The sequence below is a fragment of the Microtus oregoni genome, unplaced genomic scaffold (genome assembly GCF_018167655.1).
Source record: "Microtus oregoni isolate MIOR12 unplaced genomic scaffold, Mior012 000000F_ref0000247, whole genome shotgun sequence".
Lineage (NCBI taxonomy): Eukaryota > Metazoa > Chordata > Mammalia > Rodentia > Cricetidae > Microtus > Microtus oregoni.
The window spans coordinates 91,514,860-91,542,719 of NW_024543059.1; the positions used below are offsets into that span (position 1 = coordinate 91,514,860).

General features: G+C 44.3%; 1 protein-coding gene across 2 annotated transcripts in view; it reads right to left on the bottom strand.

Moving 5' to 3' along the window:
• Vav3 (vav guanine nucleotide exchange factor 3) overlaps positions 1–20,987 on the bottom strand; it is a 314,833-nt gene extending 293,846 nt beyond the window's left edge. For both annotated transcript variants that reach the window (XM_041655077.1, XM_041655076.1), the window contains exon 1: positions 20,415–20,987. In XM_041655077.1, coding sequence (XP_041511011.1) covers positions 20,415–20,618 — 204 coding nt within the window. In that variant the 5' untranslated portion in view covers positions 20,619–20,987. The remainder of the gene's footprint in view (positions 1–20,414) is intronic.
• Between the last annotated feature and the right edge of the window lie 6,873 nt (positions 20,988–27,860).

Sequence of the window (27,860 nt, forward strand, 5' to 3'; positions counted from 1 at the left end):
AGCCAGCCCTAGCAGATGCCAGGACAGCCCATGAACTGCAGTAGGCAACCCAGACATGAGCATTGCTGAGCATTTCAAGCCAGATCTTCAGTATTTATGTTTTCTGTCAGAAGTCAAACAGGTCCCCTCATATTGAATTTTCTGCACTGATCCTATATTCACACTGGAAGACTCAGAGGCACTCGGCTCCCTTCCACTTCAGAGCCAAACACCATGGCTCGCTTCTTCTCTTTCCTGTACCAGATAATTGCTTTTCTAATGTTATAAAGTAGTCCTCAATATTGTAGACTTCCTAAATGAGGGAGAACCACAAAGTTATGAGTATGTCCTCATACATATTCATTATCCAGGCAAATTTTGTCAGCCTTTGCTTCCAGCCTTAGGGGATTCTAACCAAGAGGTCACTCCCAGGAGGCCACCTCTAGCCAGGCTTAAGCTGCCTCAAGACTTCGCTTTCAACTACGTTCATAAATGCAAACTCTTCTTCTAGCCTAGGCTTCTTGGTCTACTACTACTGCTTTCCTAAGGACCAATCAAGTCGCTCTTGTTTCTCCTTGATGTCCTGAGAAAGCATGACCTTTCAAATCTGGGTGTTGCAAGCACACCCTCTGAAGCAACCCTCTTGATGTTAGGTTTGCAATGATCACACTGACTCATTTGTCTCTTCTCAAGAACATTCCACAGGATTCTTTTCCTTTTTCTCTTTTTTTCTGTTTTGAGACAGGGTCTCACTATAGAGACTGGCCTTGAAGTCCCAGAGATATACTTGCCTCTACCTCCCAAGTTCTGGCATTAAATGTGTATGCCTCACATCCAGACATACAATTCTTAAGTCAAAATAACATCACATTTCTGCCTAATTACCAATAAAACCTAAAGCTGCTCTCTAGGTGAAGTTATAGGGCCATGACCTAACATGCAGACCCACGTTATTAAAGCCGCAGCAGATACAATTCATCTTCACTGGCAAAGCTACGGTTCAAAAGCTGATGGCCGGAGCGTTTATAATTAGCAAACCCCGTGCAAATACAAGCTGTGGTTCACTATGGAGGAACTTCCGCTAGAGTTAGAAATACCTCTGTCCTATACATAGTTCAGCTTCTTCCGGTCCTCGTCTCTGAGGCCCGATCATACAGAAAGATGCTTCTCTGGCTGCTCATTGTTGGGGAGGCTAGCTGTAGGACAGGTGGTCTATCACGATCTCATCCATAAACAAATGACGTAAGAGTCATTCCTCCCTCCGGGGTCTTCCTTCGCCCCAGAATGAAATTAACTAACTATATGTGCTGAAGCTAATTTATCACTTCCTTCCTCCGCCTGCTTTTCATAATGTAAAGGAAGGGCCTGATGTGACACTATAGCAGCTTGAAATGTCAGTTCTGTAGCTAGCAGCCCTGGCCTGCAATCTACACCAGCATACAATGAGAATGTCAAATCTCTTCTACCTTAAATGACTAAGAAGGCCCAATCTCTCTCTTTACCTCATCTGAAATGTCAGGGCTAGAAATAGTTTTTAAATCCCAAATATCTAAGCTCCCCCAAAACCCAGCCTGAACCCTCTAGGTAACATCAGGTCATCCTGAACTAATTGTGGTAACATTCGTCACAGACAGCTGTGCCTGGCAAAAAAATGACCATTTGCCTGCAGCCTTGACTGTCGTCAGCTTCACCATCCCCCAGGTGTGATATTCCCTTTTTCCACTGAGTGAAAAATCTAGTGGGTAATAGATACAAAACCAAAATGGGTCACAATGTGTTTTATTGATAAAAGCTATTAAGAACCATTAAATGGGCTTGAGGATGAAGGTTCCTCATCTCTCCCCAGCCTACACCCACCGTTGGACAACAAGCAAAGAAACAAAAATAAAATCAGCATTACAGGCCTTAAACTTGAAGATAGGATCGATTCTGCTTAGGTGATGATACGGACGAGAGTGGACCAGAAAACCACCACCTGTACAGGTGAGCAGGTCTCAAAAACAAGACCCCAAAGGAATCAAGCAACATATATCCAGGAGTATGCTACATATGAAGAGGAGGTGGAGGAAAATAACCTCCTCTTAAACAGACCTCACTCAGAGCCCTGGTCCTGTGCCGTGCTGTCAAGTGCCTATTCGGTGGCTGTGTGCCCGATGAGTCCCGTCAAATAGATGAGCCACAAAATGAATTCCACTCCTGACAGAACAGAATGCAGTTTTGAGCTTGCAGACATTAAGAGTGTAATAGAAGATAGCTTGTCCTTCTGGGACATGAAAACCCGACGAGCTGGAGCTCTGAAGTGAAAGGAAATGGACCAGGCATAATCTAATATCTCGGGAATGCTCGTCTTCACCATTAAGACCTCCTGCTATGCTATTTGACTCAAGATGGTTCTCTGGCCAGACTCCTGGATGGCTCAGGTTATATCATCTATGTCTTAGATGAAGAATGTTGGCTGAGATAAGAGATGACTGGATATTAAACTATGCTTTCTGCAAGTATCTGCCCTCTCCTCAGGCTTGTCTTCACTAAGGTAAAAGATTATGGCTTTTTTTTTTTAAAAAAAAAAAAAAGAAGCAAGATCCTATTTATTTAGAAGTATACTCTGGTTTTTATAATACCCTTGGAAATAATAGATGCATATATAGTTTCAGTGCAGTCTGAAATTAGGTTTTTAACAAATTAGACCTAAAATTCCTTTCCTTGTCTGAGTTTATTGGTAATAATAATAGTCCATGAATATTTAGTGAAGCACGCCCACATATTTATTAAGCATAGCACTCGGCTCTATGTTGGTTCCCAGGCATCATCAGCTGATAAAATATAAGTGACCCCTGCTATCATGAGGCCAGAATAAAACAATTATCTGTAAGGTGAGTTGTATAAAAGAAGAATTTCAAAGCTAGGAAATTAAAACAAAATGTCAAGCCCTGAATCCAGAAAAATGAAAAAGAGGCTACAGATTCTGGGAAGGGAAAAATACTAATATGGCTGCTGCAGAATTCAAAAGGTCACTAAGAGATGTGACCGCAGAGGCAGAGGGACGGAGGCCAGACCACGGGAGGTGGCACTTAGGGATTTTGGACTTCTCCCGTAGAGCAAAAGTAAGCATCCCTGTAGTTAAGAAAGGATCGATCACATTGGTGTTAGGGGAGGGTTTTTTTTTTCATATTTTAAGGTTACTGATGATACTTTAGAGAGAATGGGCTGTCATAAAGTCTAACATACAGGGAGAGAATAAGAAGGAGGCAATGATCCAAGAGAAAGCTATAGAGTGCAGGAGAAATAAGGCAGATTACGAAGGCTGAGCACTCTGAATTCCATGTGCCAAGCAGACACTTGAGGGGTACCCCACTTTACAGATGAGAAAAACTAGAATCCGAGAGGCTAGCCATTCAACAAATGGGTAGCTAAAGCTGGAATCACATCAAAATGACACCAAGAACAGTTTTAAGCCAAGACTTGTGAAATGTGTCCTTCCCAGTCCACTGAGACTGTTCTCATTGGCTGTTACTCTTCTATTAACTTTCTGGCAGTCTATTAACAAAGGCTGTGAAAACGTTAGTCTCTGACCTAGAAATTTCACCTTGGACAATAAAGCTGAAGAAAATAAGCCAAGGCAAGAAATAATCTGTCCCAGGATTTGATGAGTCATGCTGCCTACGATAGAAAACTGGAAGTTGCCCGAGGGGCTGGTTCCAAATGCAGGAAGCATATTAACAAGGTGGCGGTTCTTCATTTTCACGGCTCAGACCACTCCGTGTTCACTTCCTGTGCAGCGCTGAGAAAACTGCAAAGTGTCTCCTAACATTCTTCAGCTAGAGCAATGCACGTTCTCCCACTGCCTCCCAGCTACCACGGGAAATGGGCTGACCATGCTAACCATCCTAGGCCTTAGATGCCTTTGCAGCATCATGGGAGCATCTTCGCCTGTTGCCTGAGAACTTGCCAAGTGGGAAGCTCTGAGCAAGTTACCTGGGGTATGTTATCTCCTTATAATAGAGTTTAGGAAGAGCTGTCCTTGAGACAAAGCTGAGGGGGAGGGAGGAGAAGGAGCCTTCTCTGTATCACATGCTCAGCAGTAAAGCCAAACACTGAACACAAGAGCTAGGTCTTTGCTGTACTCTAATGGGCTGCTCTCCCCTGGTTATCATGGAGAAATGGAAGCTCGGAGAAACTTGAGTATAGTGAGGTTCAGGAGTCACTGATCTTGTGGGTGGCCCAGCAAGCATATTAATGCAGCTCTTCCAACTCCAGACAGAGGTCAGTTTGTGCTTTTTGCTGTACAATGGCTGCCACATATAAAATTAACAGCCAATAAATCAACAGATGAAAATGTCAGTCAAATCACTTCAAAACTACAGTATTTCGAGTCTTAGACTCGATGAGTCTACGTGAGACAGCTGCTGGAGAAATATTAAATCAGAAACAAAGCAAAGAGGTTTTCCATAGATCTCCAGAACGTCATTCAGAAGAGTGCAAAGAGCCCTGGATCACATGAGAAGATGATAGAATGGGACAGAGAGGAGGAAGAAGAATACGTGATTGCCAAATGGCCCTGGTACCATGCTGGGTAACCCGCCCATCTGAGTTCATGTGTACCTACAACAGTCTGCAGTTAAGAACTGTCTCCACTTTACAGCAAGGAAAGGAAGATGCTGAGAGATTTAGGGATTGCACCCCAGAGATTCACCTCATCAGGTGTGACCTGAATCCGGACCTGCTGATGCTAAAGTTCACATTCTTTCACTAGAACATGACGACTCCCGGTGCAAGATTCTAGCAGAACACTATCTTTCTTGCCCTTCAGACCTAACCAAAATCAGGGACAATTGAGTATTCACTCGGTAGTCATTTAGGGGAGTGCTCATTCTGCAGCGGGTACTGATCTAAGGATACAGGCTGTAAAAACAAAGTCCCCAAGTTCACAGAACTCACACTTCAGAAGAAAACTTATGATGGTGCTAATACACACGGATATTCATGTTTTCGAGAATGTGGAACCCCTTACTATTTGACCTAAAACAGCAAACCCTCATCCCTCTTAGGAAAGCCATATTCTGGATGGCTGAGATTCCAAATAGCTGAGAGTTTGCTCATTTAGATCAGCCCTCTATGCCGTCATTTTCATTATCTAGTAATTTTTCAATGCTCTGTCATTTCTGCCAGGAGGCTCTGGGATTCAAAATTTGAGAACTTGAACTTCTACCCTTACTATGTCCCCAAAATGAACAAAACTAACTAAGCATAGTAGTAGGCTACTTGTTTGTTTTCAATAACCACACAGAAACTATTAATTAAATCACTGCTTGGCCTATTAGCTCTAACATCTTATTGGCTAGCTTTTACACCTTACTTTAACCCATTTCCAGTATTTTATATTTTACCTCGAGGCTCATGGCCTACTGGCAAGGTTCCAGCATGACTGTCTCCTGCGGCAGCTCCATAGCTTTTCTCTGACTCCGCATCCTTCCTCCCAGCATTCAGTTTAGTTTTCCCCACCTAGCTCTGCCCTACCCTATCACAGGCCCAAAACCGCTTCTTTGTTAAACAATGGTATTCACAGCATACAGAGGGGGATCCCATATCAATAAAGGAACAATAAAGAAGATATATTTTACTTGAGTAATTATTAACCAAAACACTTTCTACTCTGTGTGCATGTAGTATTGGGGTGTTGCACATAGCCATTCCTGCTTAATCAGGGACCAGAAGTTGATGTCTACGGTGTTTCTCTATCACTCTCAAACTTATTTTTGAGATATTATCTCACTGACCCTGGAGCTCCCTCTTTTGGATAGGTTGATTGATCACTAAGCCCCTATAAGCTATCTGTCTCTCTGTCTGCCTCCAGCCCGAGCATTAGGGTTACATTCTGTCTGATCTTTACATGGGCCCCAGGGATGCAAATTCAGGTCATAATGCTTGCACAGGAAGCACTTTACCCACTGAATATTCTCCAGTCCTAGCCCTCCCCCCACAGGCATTGTCTCAAGAAGCACAGGTTGGCCTCAAACTCACCACAGTAGCTGAAGGTGACCTTGAAATCCTAATCTCCCCACTCAGCCCCACCCCACCTCAACTTTCCAGAAGCTGTGCTTACAGGCATGCTCTACCACACCTGGCTTGTTTTCTAATCTTTACAAGCACATTTTAAAAACTATATAAGCATGATTTAAATCTTTCTTAGGACATTACTATTCTGAGAAAAGGTAGGGACTGTGACTCAGAGAACCTGGGTCTGGGCTTTGCCAAACAAAGTGACTTTGATCAAATCTCTACACACACCAGAAGCCTGAGGCTGCTCATTGTGCAAACCAACTGCTGGACTAGAAATCTCTCTAAAGGACTCCTAACCGCATGTTGTCTTTCCCGAGTAACTTGTACTGTGCACGAAGCCCCATAATACAACGTTAATGATTCGGGGTCCTCAAGTCCACAATTCACAATTTTGAACACTGCCAGCTTAACTTTTGGTTATCCCTCCTCTGTGCTTTAACTTTCTGTCTATATTTAATAGCATCCTTGGCCTTAAATAGGCTTATTGAAAATGAGTGGAATGTATATCTGTAGTTTCTCAGTCCAAATACCGAACAACACATTATACGCGTCACTGCAATTACTTTAGTGCTACCAACACTTCAATCACGTGCCATCTCCTCTATTTTATAAATATGAAAACTAAAGATCCAATCAGTTAGGCTGCCCGAGACTTAAGCAGCAGAGCTATGACTCAAGGTCAGGTAATATCAAAGACGATGTAAGATCTATGAGAACCTATTGTCTTTGTATTTTGTTTAGTTTTCATTTTTGTTTTCCGAGACAGGTTTTCTCTGTGTATCTCTCTCTGGCTGTCCTGGAACTCATTCTGTAGACCGGGCTTGCCTTGAACTCACAGAGATCCGCCTGCCTTTGCCTCCCTGAGTGCTGGATTAAAGACGTGTGCCACCACCACCCAGTTGTATTGTCTTGAAAGTATATTAAAACACAGGGTTAATTAAAGGTCCTCGAGCTTGAAGTCAGAATTTAGGGCCTGTAAGTTTGGCAGAAATGATGTGTAGCCTGATAAACAGAATCTAATAAATATATTTTATTTTTCTTCTACCAAGAGGTGAGAATATTTTCATTACTATTTTCTGGATTCATTATTTTTTTCATCAAGCTAATTACGTGTGAATCCCTGGAGGGTGGGGTTTTAGATAACAAAGATGAACAAGTATGTCAAAGGGCTCATTGTTAACTAGATAGGTAAGAAATTTACATTCTTTTGTTGAAGTTGTTGAGGCATTTATTAAACATGACAGGGGAAAAAATTAAATCCTTACCAAGCTAGACACTCAAGAATCCTGGAAAATTGTTTTTATCATTCCCATTATTTTTCTCTTCACTCTGGTCATTAAACAGAACTATGTATTCAGAGGGCTCGAGAACTCGATAAAGTTATAACCATCTGAGCTACCGCGTGAGAAGAGCCCAGCTTCTCTATGGGGCTAACACTGATGTGAGCAGTAATGATGTCATGGTCTCTTCTTAAACCATCTCTGGAAGAACCCACAGCTAGTGTTGGTGTTTAGGTGAGCTTCAGAGCTCAAGTCCTGCTTTGCCCTGGTGGAGGATAGCTGCTGTATTTTACTGAATCTCTCAGGGGAGTTTCGGGGCAAAATGCAGAGTGCCTCCAAATCCTCAGGCATCACAAACGATGTGAAGGCAAACATCTCTTCTGTGTCTGATTGGCTGAACACTTACTAGCTTTCCTAGGTTAACAAAGGCTTTATCATAATTTGAAGGCCAAATGCCAGAAAACCTGATATCTCCTGCTGAACCTACCTAAGTGACCAAGTTATTCTCGTGCCACCTCCCTATCAGACATTGCATAGACGATTAAGAGAAAGTTAAATCCTAACATTATAGACCCAGCTGTAAAATCACTGCAAAACAGATGTTGTAATGTGGTTGGGAGAAGAAGCAGTCAGCCTGGTACCACTAGGACCTGGGAAACATGATTGGAGGTCTCCTGGCTCATTGATTGTACCCACTCAGTCACACCAGTGGGCTCTGGAGACCAAAAATCAAAAAAGTACATCTAGCGCATAGCGTCCTATTTCTCATAGTCAAACGTCTCATAGCACCTGGAACTCTCTGGAATTCTGATTTATTAACTGTCCCCTTCAAGACCAAAACTCATTCATAAGTGTCAGGAAGTCAAAAAAAAAAAAGTACCTTCAAAAATAACTTGCAAAATTCAGAACAGTTGCTACTTCTCCTATCTAGTAACGGTCACCATGTGGAAAGTGGGATGGGACAGGCTGGGGACAAGTTAAGACTCATGAAGACAAGGGTGGTTATGATGATGACAGGCAGGGCCTCGGGCAGAACTGGGGACTCAGAGTATCAGGCATTTGGGAAGCTGGAGGTCCTGGTCACTGAGGATTTGGAAGCCAAACTTTCTATTTGCCACACGGTTTGAGCTTTGAAACCCAGAGAAAAACACGAGTCTGTTGGAGACACTGTGAAGAAGTAGAGAAAAAAACACACAGATACACAAAAAGTAACGCGTTAGCTAGGGGGGAAAAGTGAAAAGGCCATTTATGGGTGCACTCGGGAGTACCCAGGCAAGGATAGGCCAAGGACTGATGGGGGTATCCAGCAACCAAACAATAATGATGGCTCAGCGAGTGAGAGAAAACAAAGGATGGCAATTCTGAAGATACCAGAGCGGGGAGGGCGCTTGCCTTTGGCACCTTACTTTAGCCATCTACTGAGGAGTCTGGCTATGCATGTTTCCTTGAATATTCGCTGAAGCCACCGTCCAAACACAAAAGAAAGCGTCTTTCATGTCTTCAATGCAAATAATTGTTAAGGGCATTATATCATCATTCAGAATAACTGTCTCATTGGCATTGTCGAGGTCTGAGCGTCATGGCACACTGCTCTTTTCCTGCTCAGCTTTCTTTCTCAAACTTTCTTCCTCTCTAGTAACGGCTGTGTCTCCATCGCCTTCCTGGTCTCGCCTGGCTCACCCAGATGCATGCATTGCTGCGCTGGGCTTGCGCGCTATCCAACGATTTACTTCCTTTCTGCATTCTGCAAAAGTCTGACTCTCGGGTCAAATCTATTTTCTCCCTGCCACCCAAAAGCAGAAACTTCAAGTGATTTACTCTCTGCTGTGTGTGTTCCACAGATACAAAGTAACGGGCAAAGTCTACGGAAAGAAAGACTGTATACCACCCTTCATGAAAAAGAAATCAATTTTGTGACATGAATGTCACACAAAACTGGGCAAAGCATTGCCAATCCACCAAAGAGTTACCGGGCCACTCACACTAATTCAAATGGCATCCCTGTCCTGCTTGACAAGGGTGAGGTTGCAGGCAAGTTCAGGATACAAGAAACTAGAGCCAAGAACTGAATTTTACTTCCCTTTGATGCTCCAGGATCTAGCACAGAGTCAAATATGCAGCAGACAAGTAGCTGGTTTAATTAATCAACTCACAGCCACTGGTTTCCATGAGGATGAAGCCAAACAGAAAGCGGGTAGTGCCAAAACTATCATTACCATAGACGTTTATTTTAAATACACTTTCAATGCAGAATCCTATAGTGTTAGGTTCCACTTGCAGAGAATGCCGTGCTGTTGGCAACTACTTTCCCAGACATTTCCTCGTGCAAATCACCAGATAGCCACAGAGTCTGGCAGCAGAAAATGGGAAATTTTGCTGAATTTGGAAGTAGGACAGTTGGACTCCAACCTTGTCTTCACCACTTCCTGTCCGTATGACCTTGAAAAAAAGCCATTTAGCCTGGTGCGCATCTCAATTTCCTCCTCTGCAGAGCGGTGATAAGACCATCCTCTTCCTGCCATACAGACTTAGGAGGATGGGAGGGATGGCAGAGGGGGGAGGAAACAATCGTGCTGACAACCTACTGTGCACCGAGCCCTTAATGCCTTGCTTCATCTTCACCTCAGTCCCTCAAAGGTGTGTTTCACTGCTTCTTGCTCATTTCAAGAGGAAACTAGGATCCCAAAGTAAAGGAAATTTCCCAAGATCATCCCTGTGGAACTCAGCCACTTCTGCTTGAGCCCTGATCCCCACAGAAGCAGAATGTCTTCTAAGTGAGGCTGCATCTCCAGTGGCTGCTACTACTCTAAGTACATAGGTGGAGGCAAAGAGACACCAGCCCTGGCTAAGGTCGCAAGTATGCCAGAGACAAGGCTGGGACCAGAAGCCAGGTTTCCCATCCCTGACCTTTGGAAGCCCTTTCATTTAACCACGCTGCCCCCAGGATCTCAGGAAAAGACATAAAGAGATGTGGGGCTTATTTACTCAGGCCAGCTGTTCCAAGTCTATTTTCAGACGAGCACTTTTAAAATCATGGAAGGTCGGTATCAAGTGTATCATTAAATATTCCATATTAATTGACCCTTTAGAGAATCCCCATGTGAACAGCACATGCTGTTAGCTTCCTTTTATGGAAGCAGCTCGAAGGCCCACTGCACTTCTGCAACACATACTTTGAAAGGACTCCCAGACAGCAGCGCAAACACAATTCTAATATATTTTTTCCTTCAAGAATCAAAAGCAAGGACACTTTGTTGATCCGTGGTTCTCACCACTAAATGGCAACGGACAAAAAAAAGCCAAAATATAGGTTATATTGGCTATAACACTATGCAAAGTCTGTACTCATGAGCAGAAAGGGTAAGAGGATGGGGAGAGGGCTTAGAGAATGATATCATTCCACATAATAGCTAATAATAGGTATATGAATTAATAAGTATAGCTACAACACAGAAGGGGGGACCATGCCATAGCATTCATTTAAAGAAGTAGTGGTCCTGGCTCCCAGGTAAATATAAGTAGCTTAACTCTAGACCCAGGCCCATCTGGCACAAAGCACAGTATTAACCTGCCTTCATAAATTTTCTTTGTTTTCCTATATGATTGTATTCTCTTTGCCCATCAAATACCTGCCAAAGGTCTGCCCCAACTTTACTCTGAACAGTGAGAGAAATAGCATCAAATCATCCAAATGCAGCATCTGATATCTTGAACCAACATGACAGTTCAGTAACTGACACAGAGTGCCATTAACAACATCCACAGGCCAGTCAGAGAACACGCCCACAGAGCAGCATCACAGACAGCAGCACAATGGGGAAGAGGAGGCCCCCTCTTCATTGCATGCTCAGCTGTGCCAGCAGCCTTGGTGAGAGAGGACTCAGCTCCCTTTAGAAGTTTTAATTCCAACCTCAACGCCACTCTGAACCACTTCTTAGCACACATTACTTAACCCGGCTTAGACGCGGCGTATAGATCACTCTGCCTGCCTCTTTGAATGAGAAAATATGTGACAGGTGCTTCCTAAGGAAGACTCGGAAGCCTTGGGCAGACTTCTGCAGAAGTGGTGGTAAAGGTTATTGTAAAAACAGTTAGCAAGCAGTGTGCACTGACAGCCAGTCAGACAGACCTCGTTCATTCAGGCGGAATGTGTTTTGGTTAGGTCTATTTTAGAGAATACGGAAGCCTCAAGAAACGTCAGGTTCCCATCACACTGAAAAGATCACTCAGCTGTAAAGTGGAAGGGTGATGTTATCTGCGATGATCAGCAATGGCATTGAATGGACAGGTTTCTGAGGTTTAGAATGGCATACGCAGAGCTGACTATGTCTTATAAAATTCAGCCAGTTACCTTTGAAAGGACATCATTCTCAACCCAGCAAATGAATTTATGCTTACTTATATGTGACTGTTAAGTGTGAGTCCCTGTGTCACCTTCCAAAGACACTTTATCAGCAAATTAATCTATGGCAGCCTCAAACAAGTCCTAGCATGGCAAGGAGATGAATAAGAAGAAAGCTGCCAAACAGGGCCCATCGCACTCCGCCTATGCGAGCCAGGTTGTTGCACTAAGCAACATATACTCTGCCACACCTTGGAAGGGAGTCAGGAAGACCTACTACAAAGGGACACCGGACCGAATCTTCAGGCAAATGAAGACAATCTCTGGAAACTGTGAAAATTGCATGCAAATTTGCATGTTGACGTTTAACAAGCACGGCTCATCCACGAAAGCATAAACGAGTCAGGAGCACAGCAGAGGGAGCCTTGAAAGATGGAAGAGGACCAGACCTTGCATCCTAGGTGCTTGCATGCTCTCTAAGGATTCTGAAGTTAATCCGAGGCCCATCAGGAACCACCAAACAGTTATAAGGAAGTTGAGTAACCACTTATCTGCCCCAGTGGTGCAGGTCAAAACCAGGGTTGCTCCTCGTGATACTCAAAGTTCATCAGCATATCTTGGTGATTTTTACCTTGAAAGCATACCCTGAATCAAGTAAGGGAAGTAACATGAATGCTTGCTATTGGAAAGACACGGGAGAGAACTAAGGAGGCAGGAGAGTGGTGAGAAAGACTCGGGGAGAAAATGATGATTTTTTTTTCCAGGAGGGCTGTTCACTCAGTCATGGTACAAGAGAGAATGTACCGCCTATGGTCACAGAGGCAAGTATAAGAGCCAAAGAAAGCCTTCCTTTGATTTTGTCTGTTTTCTCTGCAGAACAGGAAGCTGGGGCAGTAGTTTAAAGGAAGGATGGAGGAGAAGGAAGTGACGGAAGATACATGAAAGGAAAGAAAACGTACTAAGAAGTCGCCTTGGACAGTGGGAAAACAGATGACTAGAACAGTTCTCACACTCCTCTCCACTCCTTAAAAAAACTAGGAGATCCATTAGCAGCTGTGCTCGTGGGCCATACCCATCAATGCTTGGCATACTCAAAATCAAAACCGAGAGGTCTTTATACACACGTACATAGTCCACAGTTAGTCCTAGCAATGGCACCAGTAATAATATGCAACTTCGGAAAACCCCAGGGTAGACGTGTGAATAAATGAGAATTTAAGCGAAGGATGCTGTGTTAATATTATAAAAGAGCCTGGGCCCTAAGGAAGGCATCAAAAGCCGCTCTGCAACTGCCTGGAATTCCCAGGCTTTGAGAACACCTTGTCTAGATAGACAGAAACGGCACTGTAGGGTGGATCCCAGCACTCCCTGGAGGTTTAGGGACCATGCCCTTCAAGTGAGAAGAGTCCCCGTGGTGTGGTTTTCCTCCTTCACCTTTTAGCAGCTCAAGTGTAGGCAGGAAACAAGGAACACGCTGGACTTAGTCAGGGTTCTGTTTACCCTAAGGAGCAAGATAAATAAGGGAAGCCAAGGAAGCACTCGAGAGGGTTCTGGAAAGTGAGCTGTGCAGGAAGGAAACAAAGCCATGACAGCAGTGAAGAGGCGGGAGAGGAGAAGAGTTCAAAAGATCACTGGATTTTTAGGTATTAGCAGAATAAGCCAGAAAGAAGGGGGGATTGACACAGTGGGATGCTTGAAACTGAGACAACAGGGGGTAGCTGGTCAGTACCAGTTCAACACCCTGAACTGATCTCTTCCGGCCACCCAAGCCTGAAACCATCAGACCACTCTGTCCATATTCAGAGGCCCCCAAAGCCTGTCTTCTGCATGCCTTAACTACTTCTCTAAGCTTCTATATTCCTCTCCAGCCTTCCACTCACCCCTTGTTCTGACCTTGCCCTCTCTTCATCCAGCCCCCTCCACACTTTGGTCCATGCCCAGTATTGCCGCAGCAAATCCATCCTGACGGTTGTCAGTTGTCTAGCATGTCCACACCACTCCAGAAGCAACTGTCACAATGGAGGCAGGCATGAGCTGCTGATGTGAATCAAGGGTCCACAGTGATAAATTAACAGCACGGATACCTCGAGACGATCAAGGGAAGAGACGAGGACGTGAACACAACGAAGGTGGAAATGCAAAAGTGTGAATGTTTAGATAAAAAGCAGGTAGTAAAGGAGACAGCAGGAACAAGAGTCAGAAGAAGCAAAGACAGCGGTGCGGGACGGGAAGAGCACAGTTCACCAGGAAGGCTGGGTCAGGGGTGCGGACTGCCACGGAATTTATGGAAAGTAATTAAGAGAGGGAAGATCCAGGGATTCACAGATTGAATAAATCTCATTTACATGATAATCTCTCCCACTGCAAAGGAAAGAAGGAAGGAAAAAGGAAACTCATCGTCCTCACTGTGACAGCTGTAGGACCATCCTTCACAGATGAAGCTTTAGGAAACCCTCATGAAGTCACCAACTTGGCCACCAGAAGAAATGTTTAAAATACAGTAGCCGTGCTGCATGAAAATGCCATGATCAGCATGGACTTTCACACAGGTAGATGACTGAAAAGAACAATTTAACAAATAAAAGGGTAGCTGACTTCTGGGGAGATGAAAAAAACCATTATTCTGAGTGAACCAGAAATGTATCCAAGAAACCACTCTTTTTTTTTGGACAATGAGAGCTTTGTGTCCCTCCATTTTCTTTAATCCACTTGATGCTGGAGACAGAAAGTGCACACATGTAAAACACACGGCAATGCCTGAGGTGATACAATTATAGGGTTTTTAAATATATGGCTATGTACAATAGAAATAAGGTTCTCTTTATATGTCTCTTTGAAAATGAAACTAGGTGTTAGCAGATTAGAAGGTAACCCTGCCTATGACAGTCAGTCATTATTTTTACAAATGCCACATCACTAATTCTCTGCATACAGGACAGTACTATGCAGAGAAATGTGGAAAGTACTAAGTCTTGAAACGGTATTCAAAAGAAAACCTTAGGAATATTTATAATATTTATGTTTGCTCCCAGGCAAATACCTTTTCACATATATGCATTTTAATATATAGGAATACTACAACATACTTTTGGCATAATTTTTGCAGTTTGCTTTCTGCTTTGAGACACAGTTTCATATCGTCATAGCTGGCCTCAAACTCCTGATCTTCTTGCTTTGGGTTCCCAGATGCTGGAATTACAGGTATAAACCAAGACTCCTGGCTTAAAATCTGTATGATTTTGAATAGATATACAATAAAATAAAAATTCCATATACTAAACAATAACTTCCCTTTTAACCATTCCCCTACTAGCCACTACCTTAATTCTCTACTCTCTTATTAACAAAATTACCCTCAAAGAAATGTCTACCCCGGCTAAACTGTCCACTCCTAATTTCTCTGTTCCTCTATTATGGTGTTTGCTTCCAGACTATCAAATTTCTCTTTGGTCAAGGTCACCTAGGAACTTCAGACCATGGAAATCAATATCCTGTCCTGGGTCCTCGCTTTCCTTGATCTATCAGCAGCATCTGACACACCAGATCACTCTACCTCCAAGCACATTGTTCCCTTCTCAGAACCCTCCACTGAGGGCTACCTCCTCACCCAAGGTCATCCCTCTCAACTGCCCTCCTCCTGAGCCTCCATGACACGCATCCCCGGTGCTCTCACTCAGATGTTGTGTCTTCTCCCACCTCTACTCGGCAGATGCTATCTATCATCCAGTCTCATTATTTCAAATGCTGCCTATACTTTGGTGGCCCCAAAATTTGCATCTACATCTTCCAACTTTTCCAGCTTCCTGCTCAGTCTCTTCCTCTGGGTGGCTACTGGGCACCTATGCATGCCAGCTTCAGGCAGGCCTCCTTTTCTTCCACATATATCCTAGACTTCTCCATCTCTGTCAATGGCCACTCAGGCCGGACTCCCAGTCATCCTTGATCTCCGCCTTCTTCTCATACCCAGTGTAGTGTAGCCAGCTGGTCTTTCACCCTCAGAAAGCATTCAGAATTCTATAACTCCACCATCTGCTGCTTCTGTTCTGGTCATGGCTGCCAGGCCTTCAGTCTGAACGGCAGCACCAGCCCAACTCCTCCATCCTTGCAAAACAGCAGCCAGAGTGACCCTGTCAAAAAGGTAAGCTAGGTCATGACGTCACTCATCCCTTCGTGTGGAATCCCATTTCACTCCGAGTGAAAGCCAAAAGTCAATATAAGGACCCACGAGTAATAAAATTTAGGGCCCCATTTTCTTGCCAGACTCATTCCGTTCTATCCCACACTCGCTCTCCTCCAGATTCTCTGGTCTTGCTCTTCTGGTGTACCCGGTGCTAACTGCCTCAGAGCTTCCTCTTTGTATACCCCCTGCTGAGAAGATTGTCTGGTCTGGTTTTCACACATCTACATCCCTACATTCCCTGGTTGCCTTCAGGTTTCTCCTAATTGACACCGTAGAGAGGTTTTCTTACATAACCTACCATCTATGGAAATGACGTTTCTCCCTGTTCTCCCACCCAGCCTCATATGTGCTCTATGTACGGCCTATCTCCCTCACCACCGTGTGCAACCCTTTAAGACAAAGACCCTGTCACATGTGTTTAGTGCTCTAAGCCAGTGTCCTAAGAACCGTGATTTGTTGAAGGAACTCTTCAAGAAAGAACAATTCGTGTTAAGACAACTCAAAGTTTAGCCAGACTGTATATCATTGTCATAAACCTCACCAAATATATGAATTTCATTCCAGGATATAGTATGGCCCAAACAAATAAGATAACACTAAAATAATCTCAGCAATTACAAACCTCCAATTAGTTTATACACTGATGGAGATCTTTTTAGCCACTAAAAGTGACATCAAGCCACTAAGCCCCATTCCCTTTTTTGCAAGAACACAAGGATCAATATAGGCTTCTCAGTGAATCACTCGTGATCATTATGTCCTGGCCATAATACTGTTTGTGTTGAGAAATAAATCTGTCTAATATGTACAGACACAAAAGTATTGAATTTTCAATGGTCATCAGAGAGCTATTTAACTTTAACCTTTACAATGGAACATGCTGAACATGAAATAAAGGTGAATTTACCTTTTTGGCTTTGCTCTGTTTTGTTTTAGCCAAGTCTGGCCTCAAAATCACTACATGGCCAAGGGTGACTGTGAAATCCTGGTCTCCCTGGCTGAATCTCCTAAGTGTCAATCACTATAATAACAGGTATTGTTACTGCTACCATATCCATGTAACCTCCTTAAGCTATTATGAATGAAAGCAAAATCTACATTGGTATTTCATAAGTATTTGTTTCTTAATTAAAGATCATCATCTTATCAAGATGGTGAGACCACAAAGATGCCATGCCGTGGTGCATGGTTAGAACAACACAAGCAGGAGAGGTGGGACCCCATCTATGTTTCCATTTTAAGAAGACAAAGTTAGCTTATGAATACTGCAAGATTCAAGTTCACTATAATTGAACAATCATTATTTGCAGTGTTAGTTGCATTTTAATGCAAACAAGACATAAGGCTGACAGGAGGGAAATGAGATGACATCCCTCTCATTAGAATAAACACCCTTATTTAAAAAGGCTACATTTTATAGCCTCTTTGGGGAAAGTGCTCCCTCTCTCTCTCTCTCTCTCTCTCTCTCTCTCTCTCTCTCTGTGTGTGTGTGTGTGTGTGTGTGTGTGTGTGTGTAAGCAAAACAACAAATAAAATCCCCTTTGTTGGCATTTGTCAAAACATTTTCAGCATACCCCAAAACTCCTAAGTATGATCTTCTAGTTATTTCCCACACATGACAGATCGTGTGTCATAAGGAAATAGTGTATTCCAAATTAATATATCAACAGAAAAAGTCAGGTATAGAAGGGAAAACTCTTGGAAGTAGCCAAAAACCACAAGTACTAGAAATAGCATCTCTAACTTCAGAAAAGCAAACTCTGCTGGGAAGCAGGTCATTATTAGCAAAGCACATTTTGGAGCTGGATGTGTAAACAAAAGAAAATGCAGTTCTATAAAAGGCAGTTTATGCAACTTATGAGAGGAAGTCAAGCAAACCCTTCCTGGAGAGATGGCAACTAGGTGGGAACCTGGAGGGAGTCAGGAAACACGGAAGTGTGGATGCTTGGGGGAAAGAAACAGGAATGCCTTCATCTAGGCGACACCAAATACGCTAGGCTATTAGCTTATTCCTTATACATGATGATGGCAGTTGATAGAGTAAGAACCTCATAGCAAGGAACAACCAGAGCCTTTCCCAAAAAAGCTGCACAAGGCAGAAATACTTACAGATGCTAGCACACAGGAACTTTTAGATATTTGCGATTTGGAATCTTAATTGTATCCAAATACCCATATTAATATGACAATAGCAGATATAATGCTTTAGGTAATTTTGCTAATACTGAATGTTTACTAAATATACAGTAGGGCTGACTATTGTAGGCATGTTGAATATGTCCCCTTGTTTCATAAAAGCATCTACCAAGTCTCATGTAGTGACATAATGCCAACCTGCATTATGCAAATGCAGATACCTGGCTCTCAGCTCTCAAAGTCTCTGCCACGGGGCCAAGAATCAAGAAGGAAACAAAAACAGACACCCCGCACTCAGGTGCTAACTTTCTAGGACTATGTTTGAGAAGAAGTCCTCTTGAAGCTTATCACAAGAGAAATCACTGAATTTAGAACCAGACAGTTCAGAGATGGATTGGCTACAGAACGCAAAAGGAAAACCTAAGGAAGAGTCATTTCACTGCCCTGCTTACCTCACTACAGCCTAGGGGCCTGTTGATATCAGTGCAATAAGTCCTTGAGGGCAATATCTTGGTATGTTCACTGTGGCGCCCTCAACAGAGACTAGAACTCTTTTTTGGTTTTTTTTTTTTTTTTGGTTCCCTGACCGGGAATCGAACCCGGGCCGCGGCGGTGAAAGTGCAGAATCCTAGCCACTAGAACTCTTAAAGAATCGTGCGTGTTCCATTTCATTAGAGATGCTTCTAATGATCATCACTCATCAGACAGATTCCATGATAGATGATGCACTTATGACAAGAAGAAAGCATATTGGACAAGATTCCAAAGCAGTCAAATAAAGGTTTGAGGATCAAAGAACACCCAGCTGTCCAAAAATAAGTAGATAATAGAATTTTAAAAAGAAACAAAAAGAAGAGAGAAACTTGATTATTAAGGGCAACTTTAACGAGTAACTGCTGAAAATTCCAGAAACTGATCTTTCAGGAAATGGGCATAGCACGTGGCTCACAAACACCATAATCCACGCTGTTGCTGAGGCAACTACTGAAGTGGAATGGGGACTCTAGGAATTTACTCCTGCGCAGGCAGGACCTTATACCCAACAGTAGCTCCGACAGTATGGAAGCAGCCACCAAATCCCTCCACAGGACATCTACAGTTGGCACGATTCTGGAAACGTCCACAGAATTGGCAGTTACCATTTAGGTTTGTTAGAGTAGAAAATAATTGATCCTTCTTGTAAATACATATGGTTCTCTGTCTGTGTTTTCCTTGGGGACTGTCTGCCTACCAAGAGGTTGAAGGTAGACAGTCAGGGGAGACAGGATTTGAAGTGAGAAGGGACCCTGATGAGGTACTGAAAACCAGAGCTCAGTGTGGGTGTGCCTGCTTTAAATGCGAGATTATAACATGGCATAAGGTCATTTCCTTCTGCAAGGACACAGCTCTGGTTAAGCGGCGAAGCTCTGTGTCACACAGTGCTAAAATGTGTCATGAACGGGGGTTCTTTCCTTTTCCTTCTAAGTTGAAAGGTAGGGGTGTGAGTGCGTGCGTGCGTGTGTGTGTGTGTGTGTGTGTGTGTAGAGAAAATAGAAGTTCTGAGTTGTGTTGAACATCCTCTGAACAAAAACTTTCCGACAGGACCCAAAAAAAAAGCAGCAGTGTGCTGCACTGTGACTTTTGAGCTGACTCTGAGGACCCCGCTGCCTACCAGGGCTGCAGTTTCATCAGAGCCCCCAAAGATGTAGCTCAAGCAAGACTAGGGCCACAGGAGTCTACGTGCTACGTGCCCCCGCACTACCTGAGCACAGGACCCAATGAAAGAGGAATCTCCAGTGAAACTTCTCACTTCCTGCCACTGGTGAGAGAGGCAGGGTTGGCTCCCCGCTTGGTTTCAGACAAGCTGTAAACACAAACATGCAGTTTGCCAGCAAGTCACCGGCTGGGCGGGTGTGGGGGCGCTTCTGGAAGCGTCCCTGCGGTCCCGCTCCCTCTTTTTCCTCTGACCAGGGTCATTTCCATACAGATAACGGTACCAAACGCCCTCCACTTCCTAGAGTCCTCATGTATGGCATGGTTCCTCTTTCTAGAACGTGGGGACCAAATGCACAGAAGAAAAAAAAAACTCAAAGCAAGATTATCCCATCACTTCAATTCATTCCCTTCCACTGTCATTTTAGAGCTGGATCGACTCTTTGTTAACCTACACGGGGCGGGGGGAGGGGAAGGAAAGGTGAACCGTGCTCTAAGATAACTTATTTCTTCCCGCCTCCCAGAAAGCAATTAGGATTCCACACACCATCTCCGGACGCAAGGTTTTAATGTTTAGCTGACAAGCTAAACCATTTCAAGACCAGGTAGAAAAAGCCCCTAAGCTGAGAACTGAGAGGCAGGGCAAGCTGAGCGCACCTAGATGTTTGCATTTACACAAAGAAATTATCCGTATGATTAATGGGAGCCTCTGGCGGACGGCGGGGTCGCAGGGTGGCCTCCATACCTGGGACATCTGCGGCCTCAGGTTGATCTCTTTCAGGTTGATGGAGTGTGCCCTTAGGTTGTTGAGCAGCTGGCAGAGCAGGACTCCATCGCGGAGGGTCTGCGCCAGGTCGAACACCTGCGCCGAGTCCCAGGTCACCCGGTGGTTGGCCGGCAGCACTTTGCAGTGGATGAGCCATTGAGCGCACTGCTTCCACGGCTCCATGCCCGACGGCTCCGGGACCCGGCCCCGCCGGGGCGGGCGGCGACTCGGAGGTGGCCGCCGCCGATCTTCCGCGCCCCGCCGACGCCAGCCGCCGGTGGCTCCTGGGTTGCTCTGCTTCTCGGGAACGGGCGCCGCTACCGGCGGCTCGGGGAAGCCGCGTGGGACTCGCCTCGGGTCCCCGCCCGGATGCGCCGCGGCCCGGCCGCCGCCGCAGCAGCGAGTGCGGCGCGCTCTCAGTGCGCCTCGGCCGGCTCGACCGCGCACAGGCTTCCGACTCGCGAGCCCAGCGCCCCGAGACTGAGCATGCCCAGCGCGCCTGGCCGGTCTGTGCGGTCCGCGAGTCCCGGAGGCGCGGGTGCGAGCGTGCCCGCCGCCCTGGCTGGGGGTCGGGGGCCGAGGGCGGGGCGGCTGGGGGAGGAGCGGGCCGAGCTGGGGGCGGTGGCCACAAAGGGGATCCCGGAGCCCCCGCCCGCCCGCAAACCCTCGGACGCGTAGAAGCTTGCACAACCCCGGGGCGTCCAGGGATTAGCCCATCGCTGTGGCTTCCTAGGAAGTGTGGCTGAAGACTGAGAAACGCTGGGGAGTCCCCCGGGACACCTTAAACAATGAATTCGATTTAAATTAAGAGGGTCTCAGGGGAGCTGCGGCTTAACTGGGACACCGGGATCCGGGAGAATGTAGGAATTGTGCACTCCGCGCATCTGGAGAACACAGCGTGGAAAGTTTGTAACCGGCCCCTAGTTCCTCCTCCTCCAGGTCCACCCTCAGCTCCTTCCTCCAAGTGAGTTTCTTCTGAGGATGTTTTGACACCTTAAAAGTGTGTGGGGTGGGTACAGTTGTAGCCTCAGCCTGTAGAGAGACGTGCTTTTCACGTCTCGCTCCGGCTCGGAACTGTTCACTAATACACCCCTGCCCCTTTTGATGATCCTCAAGAACCTGCCTGAGAAAAACAGGCCAGTGACACAGAGGCAAGACTGCGCATGCGTCACTGACTTGCCACCAGGTTTGAGCTCAAATTGCTTTAGCACTGATAGACTAAGTCAAGATACTTGGGGAACCCTGGGGAAAGTTAGAAACTGCCAACCCTGCTCCCCCACACACACATTTGTCAGCTCTTGGTCACACTGAGGCAAAGTACTCAAGTTTCTTTAAAAGAAAAATAAAAAAGCAAGCCCTGTCCTTTTTATTCCCACTGCCCTTCAACACTGAAAACGGTGCTTACATTACTTGTGGCATGGAATTAGCACACTGAACTCTGACAGCTCCCTGCAAATGCAGTCCTTCAACAGTCTTTTATTTTTGAATTTTTTAAAAAATGAAATCCAGTTTGAAGGGGTTTATATCATTTTTTAAAGTTTCATCAGGTATTTGAAGTTCAAATTTTCCATTGCGGATCATATTGATTTTATAAACAGGACGAAATGTAACTTTAAAAAGACGTGGTCTGTTAGGACAGAGGCTGGGTTCCTTCATCCGTGGCTATAGCAAGCATAGCCCCTGTGTACAGGGCCAGCCTTAAACAATAAATCAGCCTGAGGACTTCCTTTCCTCGCATGCATCCGTCCCCAGCAACTTCCTCTGTGCTCGCTGTGGAGCCCATCAATAGCACAGCGCTTCCTAGAACATAATGGGTTTGAAAGCGTGTAGCTACAGGAATACCAAACCTAGCAATACTGTCACCATAACTATATAGTGTATCATGGGTGCAAAGATGATCAACAGCAGCTAATAAAGAAATAGAACATTATTTAATATATTGTGATCATTTTTACTTAAACCATATGGACTTTTGCGTTTTGTAATTTTCCATGTGATGTTTTCGGTTGGCTGTTGACGGCCACTTTACTGAAAACTCAGAATGCAAAACCACCAAGAAGAGGCCAGTCCTGTAAGGTGTGCTGCACATTAGAGACGTTTACAAACACAGTGCACCGGGCTCACCCTTTAAAACATGGTCCAACATGAAGAGAAATGGCACTGGAAAAGAAGAAACACGATAAGGAAAAAGCAAAGTATGCATTTGGTTTTGCACAACATCAGATCACTCTTGAGTGCTGTAAAGTGTTTCCAAAATCCAGATCATACGTACAACGCCATGCTGTAAGCAGCCCAGAACTAAGAGTCCAAGCTGAGCTGCTTTCTGATAACGTCCGGCAACTTGTATTTCTCTAACCATCGTTTTGCAACCTATAAAGTGAGGGAAGTGGTCCTTGCCTCATTGGGTTGTCAGAATCAAATGATCCCTTGCCTTGCGAGTCAGAAGGAACATGTAGACAGGAGGATTACTGTGGACCTTGGAAGACTCTCGGGCCCTACCCTACCCACACGGAATGAATCAGACCCTGAACTGTATCAGGGTCCCCATGTGATACATGTTTCTATCAAAAGTTGAAAGGCGTTGATAGAGGATGTAAGTGTGTAGTGCCTGTCACAGGAAGAGCTTCATAAATACTATGCAATAGGAGTCACTGTGCATACACACACACACAGAGAGAGAGAGAGAGAGAGAGAGAGAGAGAGAGAGAGAGAAGCAAGGACCAAATAAATCCTTTTAGTGTTCATGTTTTATGTATTTCATGTAACATATAAAATACTGCTTCAGAGCATTCAAATATTAAGCCAGAAAGTGTGTGGACAGGCAATGAGGGTAGATGGGTGGTATAGGAGATCTACAAGGAGAGAATTAGAGGACTTGCAGGACTCTTCAGGTAACCAAGGTGCTAAATGGCAACCAACAGGTAATGGTAAAATGTCTGAAATTGGGGCAACAACAACAGCAGTGGGGACTGGGAGGGGATGGTTCAGCGGTAGGAACATCTACCTAGTATATGGAGGCCCTGTGCTAGAGGGGGAAAAAAGAACGAAAAATACCAATGGACTTCTCATCTGAGTTGTTTTCTCCTTTAAAATTTTAATATCTCATAGAGAAGATGGCTTGGAAGACACTGGCAACTGTTTCTTACATACAGATGTGGAAATGCAGGTTTTGGTCCTGCCATGAGAGAGTACCAAAATGGTTTTGATTTGCACAAGAGGATTGCCCATCACTCCCTCACTGCCCACTGAGCCAAGGCTTCTCCTGGATATCTTACATATGCTGTCTGCAATGGGATGCTTCACCCTCCCCAGCACACTGTATCAATGAGGACAAGGCTCTGTGGATCAAAAGTGTTAAGGGCTTTGCTCCTATTACAGATTCTACAAAAGCAAGATTGAATTCTCTCCCCCCTCACATATATGTCTGAATTGTTTCTGCCCAGAAGTACAGCTCCCCACGTAGTGAATTTTCTGACTTAAATGGGCCCCTCTACAGTGGACTGCACAAGAGGTAACGCTCATCTTCAGATTCTCAGAGTCAGCCACGATGCTTCTTGGTGCCTGTTACGCCATGAACTCTCTGTAGATAGTATTGGTTTAGCTGAACGAACAAATGCACAAACTAACGAGCCACATCACCCCTCTGCGCCCTCTGACACACATCTCCTCACTTCACTCTGCCTTCCCAGGAGTGAAAGCATCAGGAGAGAACTGGCAGAATTCATTCCACAGGACACATGAGACACATGAAATCAAACTGTTGCCTCCCGCCTAGGACTTGGCAGGTGCCTAGAGTGTGCAGTCTATGCTCTGCTTCCTTCTTGTATTGTTGTGCCTTTTGATCTTGCCTTCATATCACAGGTATGAAAGCAAGACATGCAGAGATGGCCCCCTGAGCTGCAAAAAGGGAGCAGATGATGGCTCTGATGTTCTGTGCTCAAAACTTCATGATAATCAGGAATTCCATGACAAAATTCCTGACAAGAAGCCGTTTTAAAAAGGAAAGGGTTTATTCTGATACACATTTCAGAAAGATATAGTCCATCGTGGTGGGTAAGGCAGAAGCTAGAGGCCAAGTAGTCTACTTTGCATTTCCCAGACAGGAAGCTAGGTGTGAACAGGAAGTGGGTCCAGGCCGTAAAGCCACAGGCCGCCTTCTACTGACTCACTTCCGCTAGCAAGGCTCCACTTCCTATTAAAGTCTACATCCTTGGCACAGAGGCGGAGCGGCGGCGGCCAGACGCACAGAGGCGGAGCGGCGGCGGCCAGACGCACAGAGGCGGAGCGGCGGCGGCCAGACGCGGCGGAGCGACACCGCATACAGGAAGAGGCTTTCGGGGACCGGCGCAGAGACAGACCCAAGCGGCGGGAACAGGCGTGCAATAAGGAGAGCAGATCGCCCTACTACAATCGAATCAAAGAGGTAGGCCTTTGGTTGGCCAGGTCACTGGCACAAGGGGAGCCTGGTCCTGTCCTGAAGATCCTTCAGAGGGGTGAGAGGGTTCTTGGCCTGCAGCAGGAACCACGAAAGAGAGTGAGGGCATTTTGTAAGCGGAGCCCTTGGCCAGCAGGGAAACCTGATCCGGTTTTTAAAGGACCCATTGGATAGGATCAATAGGAGGAGATGGGCAGGCGTCAAGGCAAGAATTCTCCCAATAATCCGAAAAACAACATGAAAACATCAGAACCCAATGATCTTACAACAGAAGTATTTGAACAACCTAACACAGAAGAAATGGAAAAAATCGACTTTATGAAGATAATAGAGTCCCTTAAACAACATGTAAAAAATGCCCTTATAGAAATGGATGAGAAGTATAACAAAAAGTTTGAAGAAATGAGTAAATACGTACATGATACCCTGGGAAACCAAGAAAAAACCATCAAACAGGTAATGGAAACAGTTCAAGAATTGAAAACTGAAATGAAGGCAAAGAAGAAAATACAAACTGAGGACCAGCTGGATATGGAAAATCTAGGCCAACGAGCAGAGTCTACAGAAACAAGCATAATCAATAGAATACAAGAGCTAGAAGAAAGACTCTCAGATGCTGAGGACACCATAGAGAAAATAAACGAACAGATCAAAGAAAACAGCAAAGCCAACAAATTCTCAACACAAAACATTCAGGAACTATGGGACACAATAAAAAAACCAAACCTAAGAATAATAGGAATAGAAGAAGGAGAAGAGTCACAGCTCAAAGGCCCAGAAAATATTTTCAACAAAATTATGGAAGAAAACTTTCCCAACTTAAAGAAAGATATTCACTTAAATATTCAAGAAGCATACAGAACACCAAACAGACTGGATCAAAGAAAAACATCTCCTCGCCATAAAATAATCAAAACACAAAATATACAGGTTAAAGAAAAAATATTAAGAGCTGCAAAAGAAAAAGGGCAAGTAACTTATAAAGGTAAACCGATCAGACTTACACCTGACTTCTCGATGGAAACTATGAAAGCCAGAAGGTCCTGGATAGAGGTTCTGCAGAAGCTAAGAGACCATGGATGCAAACCCAAACTACTATACCCAGCCAAGCTATCATTCATTATCAATGGAGAAAACAAAACATTCCAGGATAAGAACAAATTTAAACAATACGTAGCCACAAATCCAGCCCTACAGAAAGTAATAGAAGGAAAATCGCAACCCAAGGAATCCAACACTGCCAACACTGCCTACAATAACCCAGGCATCTAATGACCCTTCACGAGCACATCTCAAAGAAGGGAGACAATCTCTACTACCAAAAGCAATAAGACTAACCGGAGTAAACAACCACTGGTCATTAATATCACTTAATATTAATGGGCTCAATTCACCTATAAAAAGGCACAGGCTAAAAGATTGGATACGAAAACAGGATCCAACATTCTGCTGTTTGCAAGAAACACATCTCAACCACAAAGACAGGCACCTACTCAGAGTAAAGGGTTGGGAAAAGGTGTTTCAAGCAAATGGTCCTAAGAAAAAAGCAGGTGTGGCCATACTAATTTCTAACAAAACTGACTTCAAACTAAAATCAATCAGAAGAGACCGAGACGGTCACTTTATACTCATAACAGGAACAATTCATCAGGAGGAGGTCTCAATCCTGAATATATACGCCCCCAATATAAAAGCACCTACTTATGTAAAAGAAATATTACTAGAACTCAAGGCAGACATCAAACCACACACACTAGTAGTAGGAGACTTCAACACACCTCTCTCTCCAAGGGACAGGTCAATCAGACAGAAACCTAATAGAGAATTAAGAGAATTATTGGAGGTAATGAAGCAAATGGACTTAACAGACATCTATAGAACATTCCACCCAAATAGGAAAGAATATACCTTCTTCTCTGCAGCTCATGGAACCTTCTCAAAAATTGACCACATACTCGGAAACAAAGGAAACCTCCACAGATACAAAAAAATATCAGTGTCCACCTGTGTCTTATCAGATCATCACGGATTAAAATTAGAAGGCAACAACCACGCTGCCCCCAAAAAACCGACAAACTCATGGAAACTGAACAGTCAACTACTGAACCACACCTGGGTCAAGGAAGAAATCAAGAAAGAAATTAAAGTCTTCCTTGAATTTAATGAAAATAAAGGGACAACATACTCAAACCTATGGGACACAATGAAAGCAGTGCTAAGAGGAAAGTTCATAGCACTAAGTGCCCACTTAAAGAAAACGGAGAATGCATACATTGGGGACTTAACAACACACCTGAAAGCTCTAGAAAAAAAAGAAGCAGACGCGCCCAGGAGAAGTAGAAGACTGGAAATAATAAAACTGAGGGCTGAAATCAACAAAATAGAAACACAGAAAACAGTCCAAAGAATCAATGAAACAAAAAGCTGGTTCTTGGAGAAAATCAACAAGATCGACAAACCCCTATCCAAACTAATTAAACGACAGAGAGAGAACACGCAAATAAATAAGATCAGAAATGAAAAGGGGGACATAACCACAGACACAGAGGAAATTCAGAGAATCATTAGATCTTACTACAAAAGCCTGTATGCCACAAAACTGGAAAATACAAAAGAAATGGACATTTTTTTAAATAAGTACCACATACCAAAGCTAAACCAAGACCAGGTGAATGATCTAAATAGACCGGTTTCTCGCGAAGAATTAGAAATGGTTATCAAAAATCTCCCTTCGAAAAAAAGCCCAGGACCAGATGGTTTCAATGCAGAATTCTACCAGAACTTCCAAGAAGAACTAATACCTATACTCCTTAATGTATTTCACAATATAGAATCAGAAGAGTCATTGCCAAATTCCTTTTATGAAGCTACAGTTACCCTGATACCAAAACCACAAAAAGACCCAACCAAGAAAGAGAATTACAGACCGATCTCACTCATGAACATCGACGCAAAAATTTTCAATAAAATACTGGCAAACCGAATCCAAG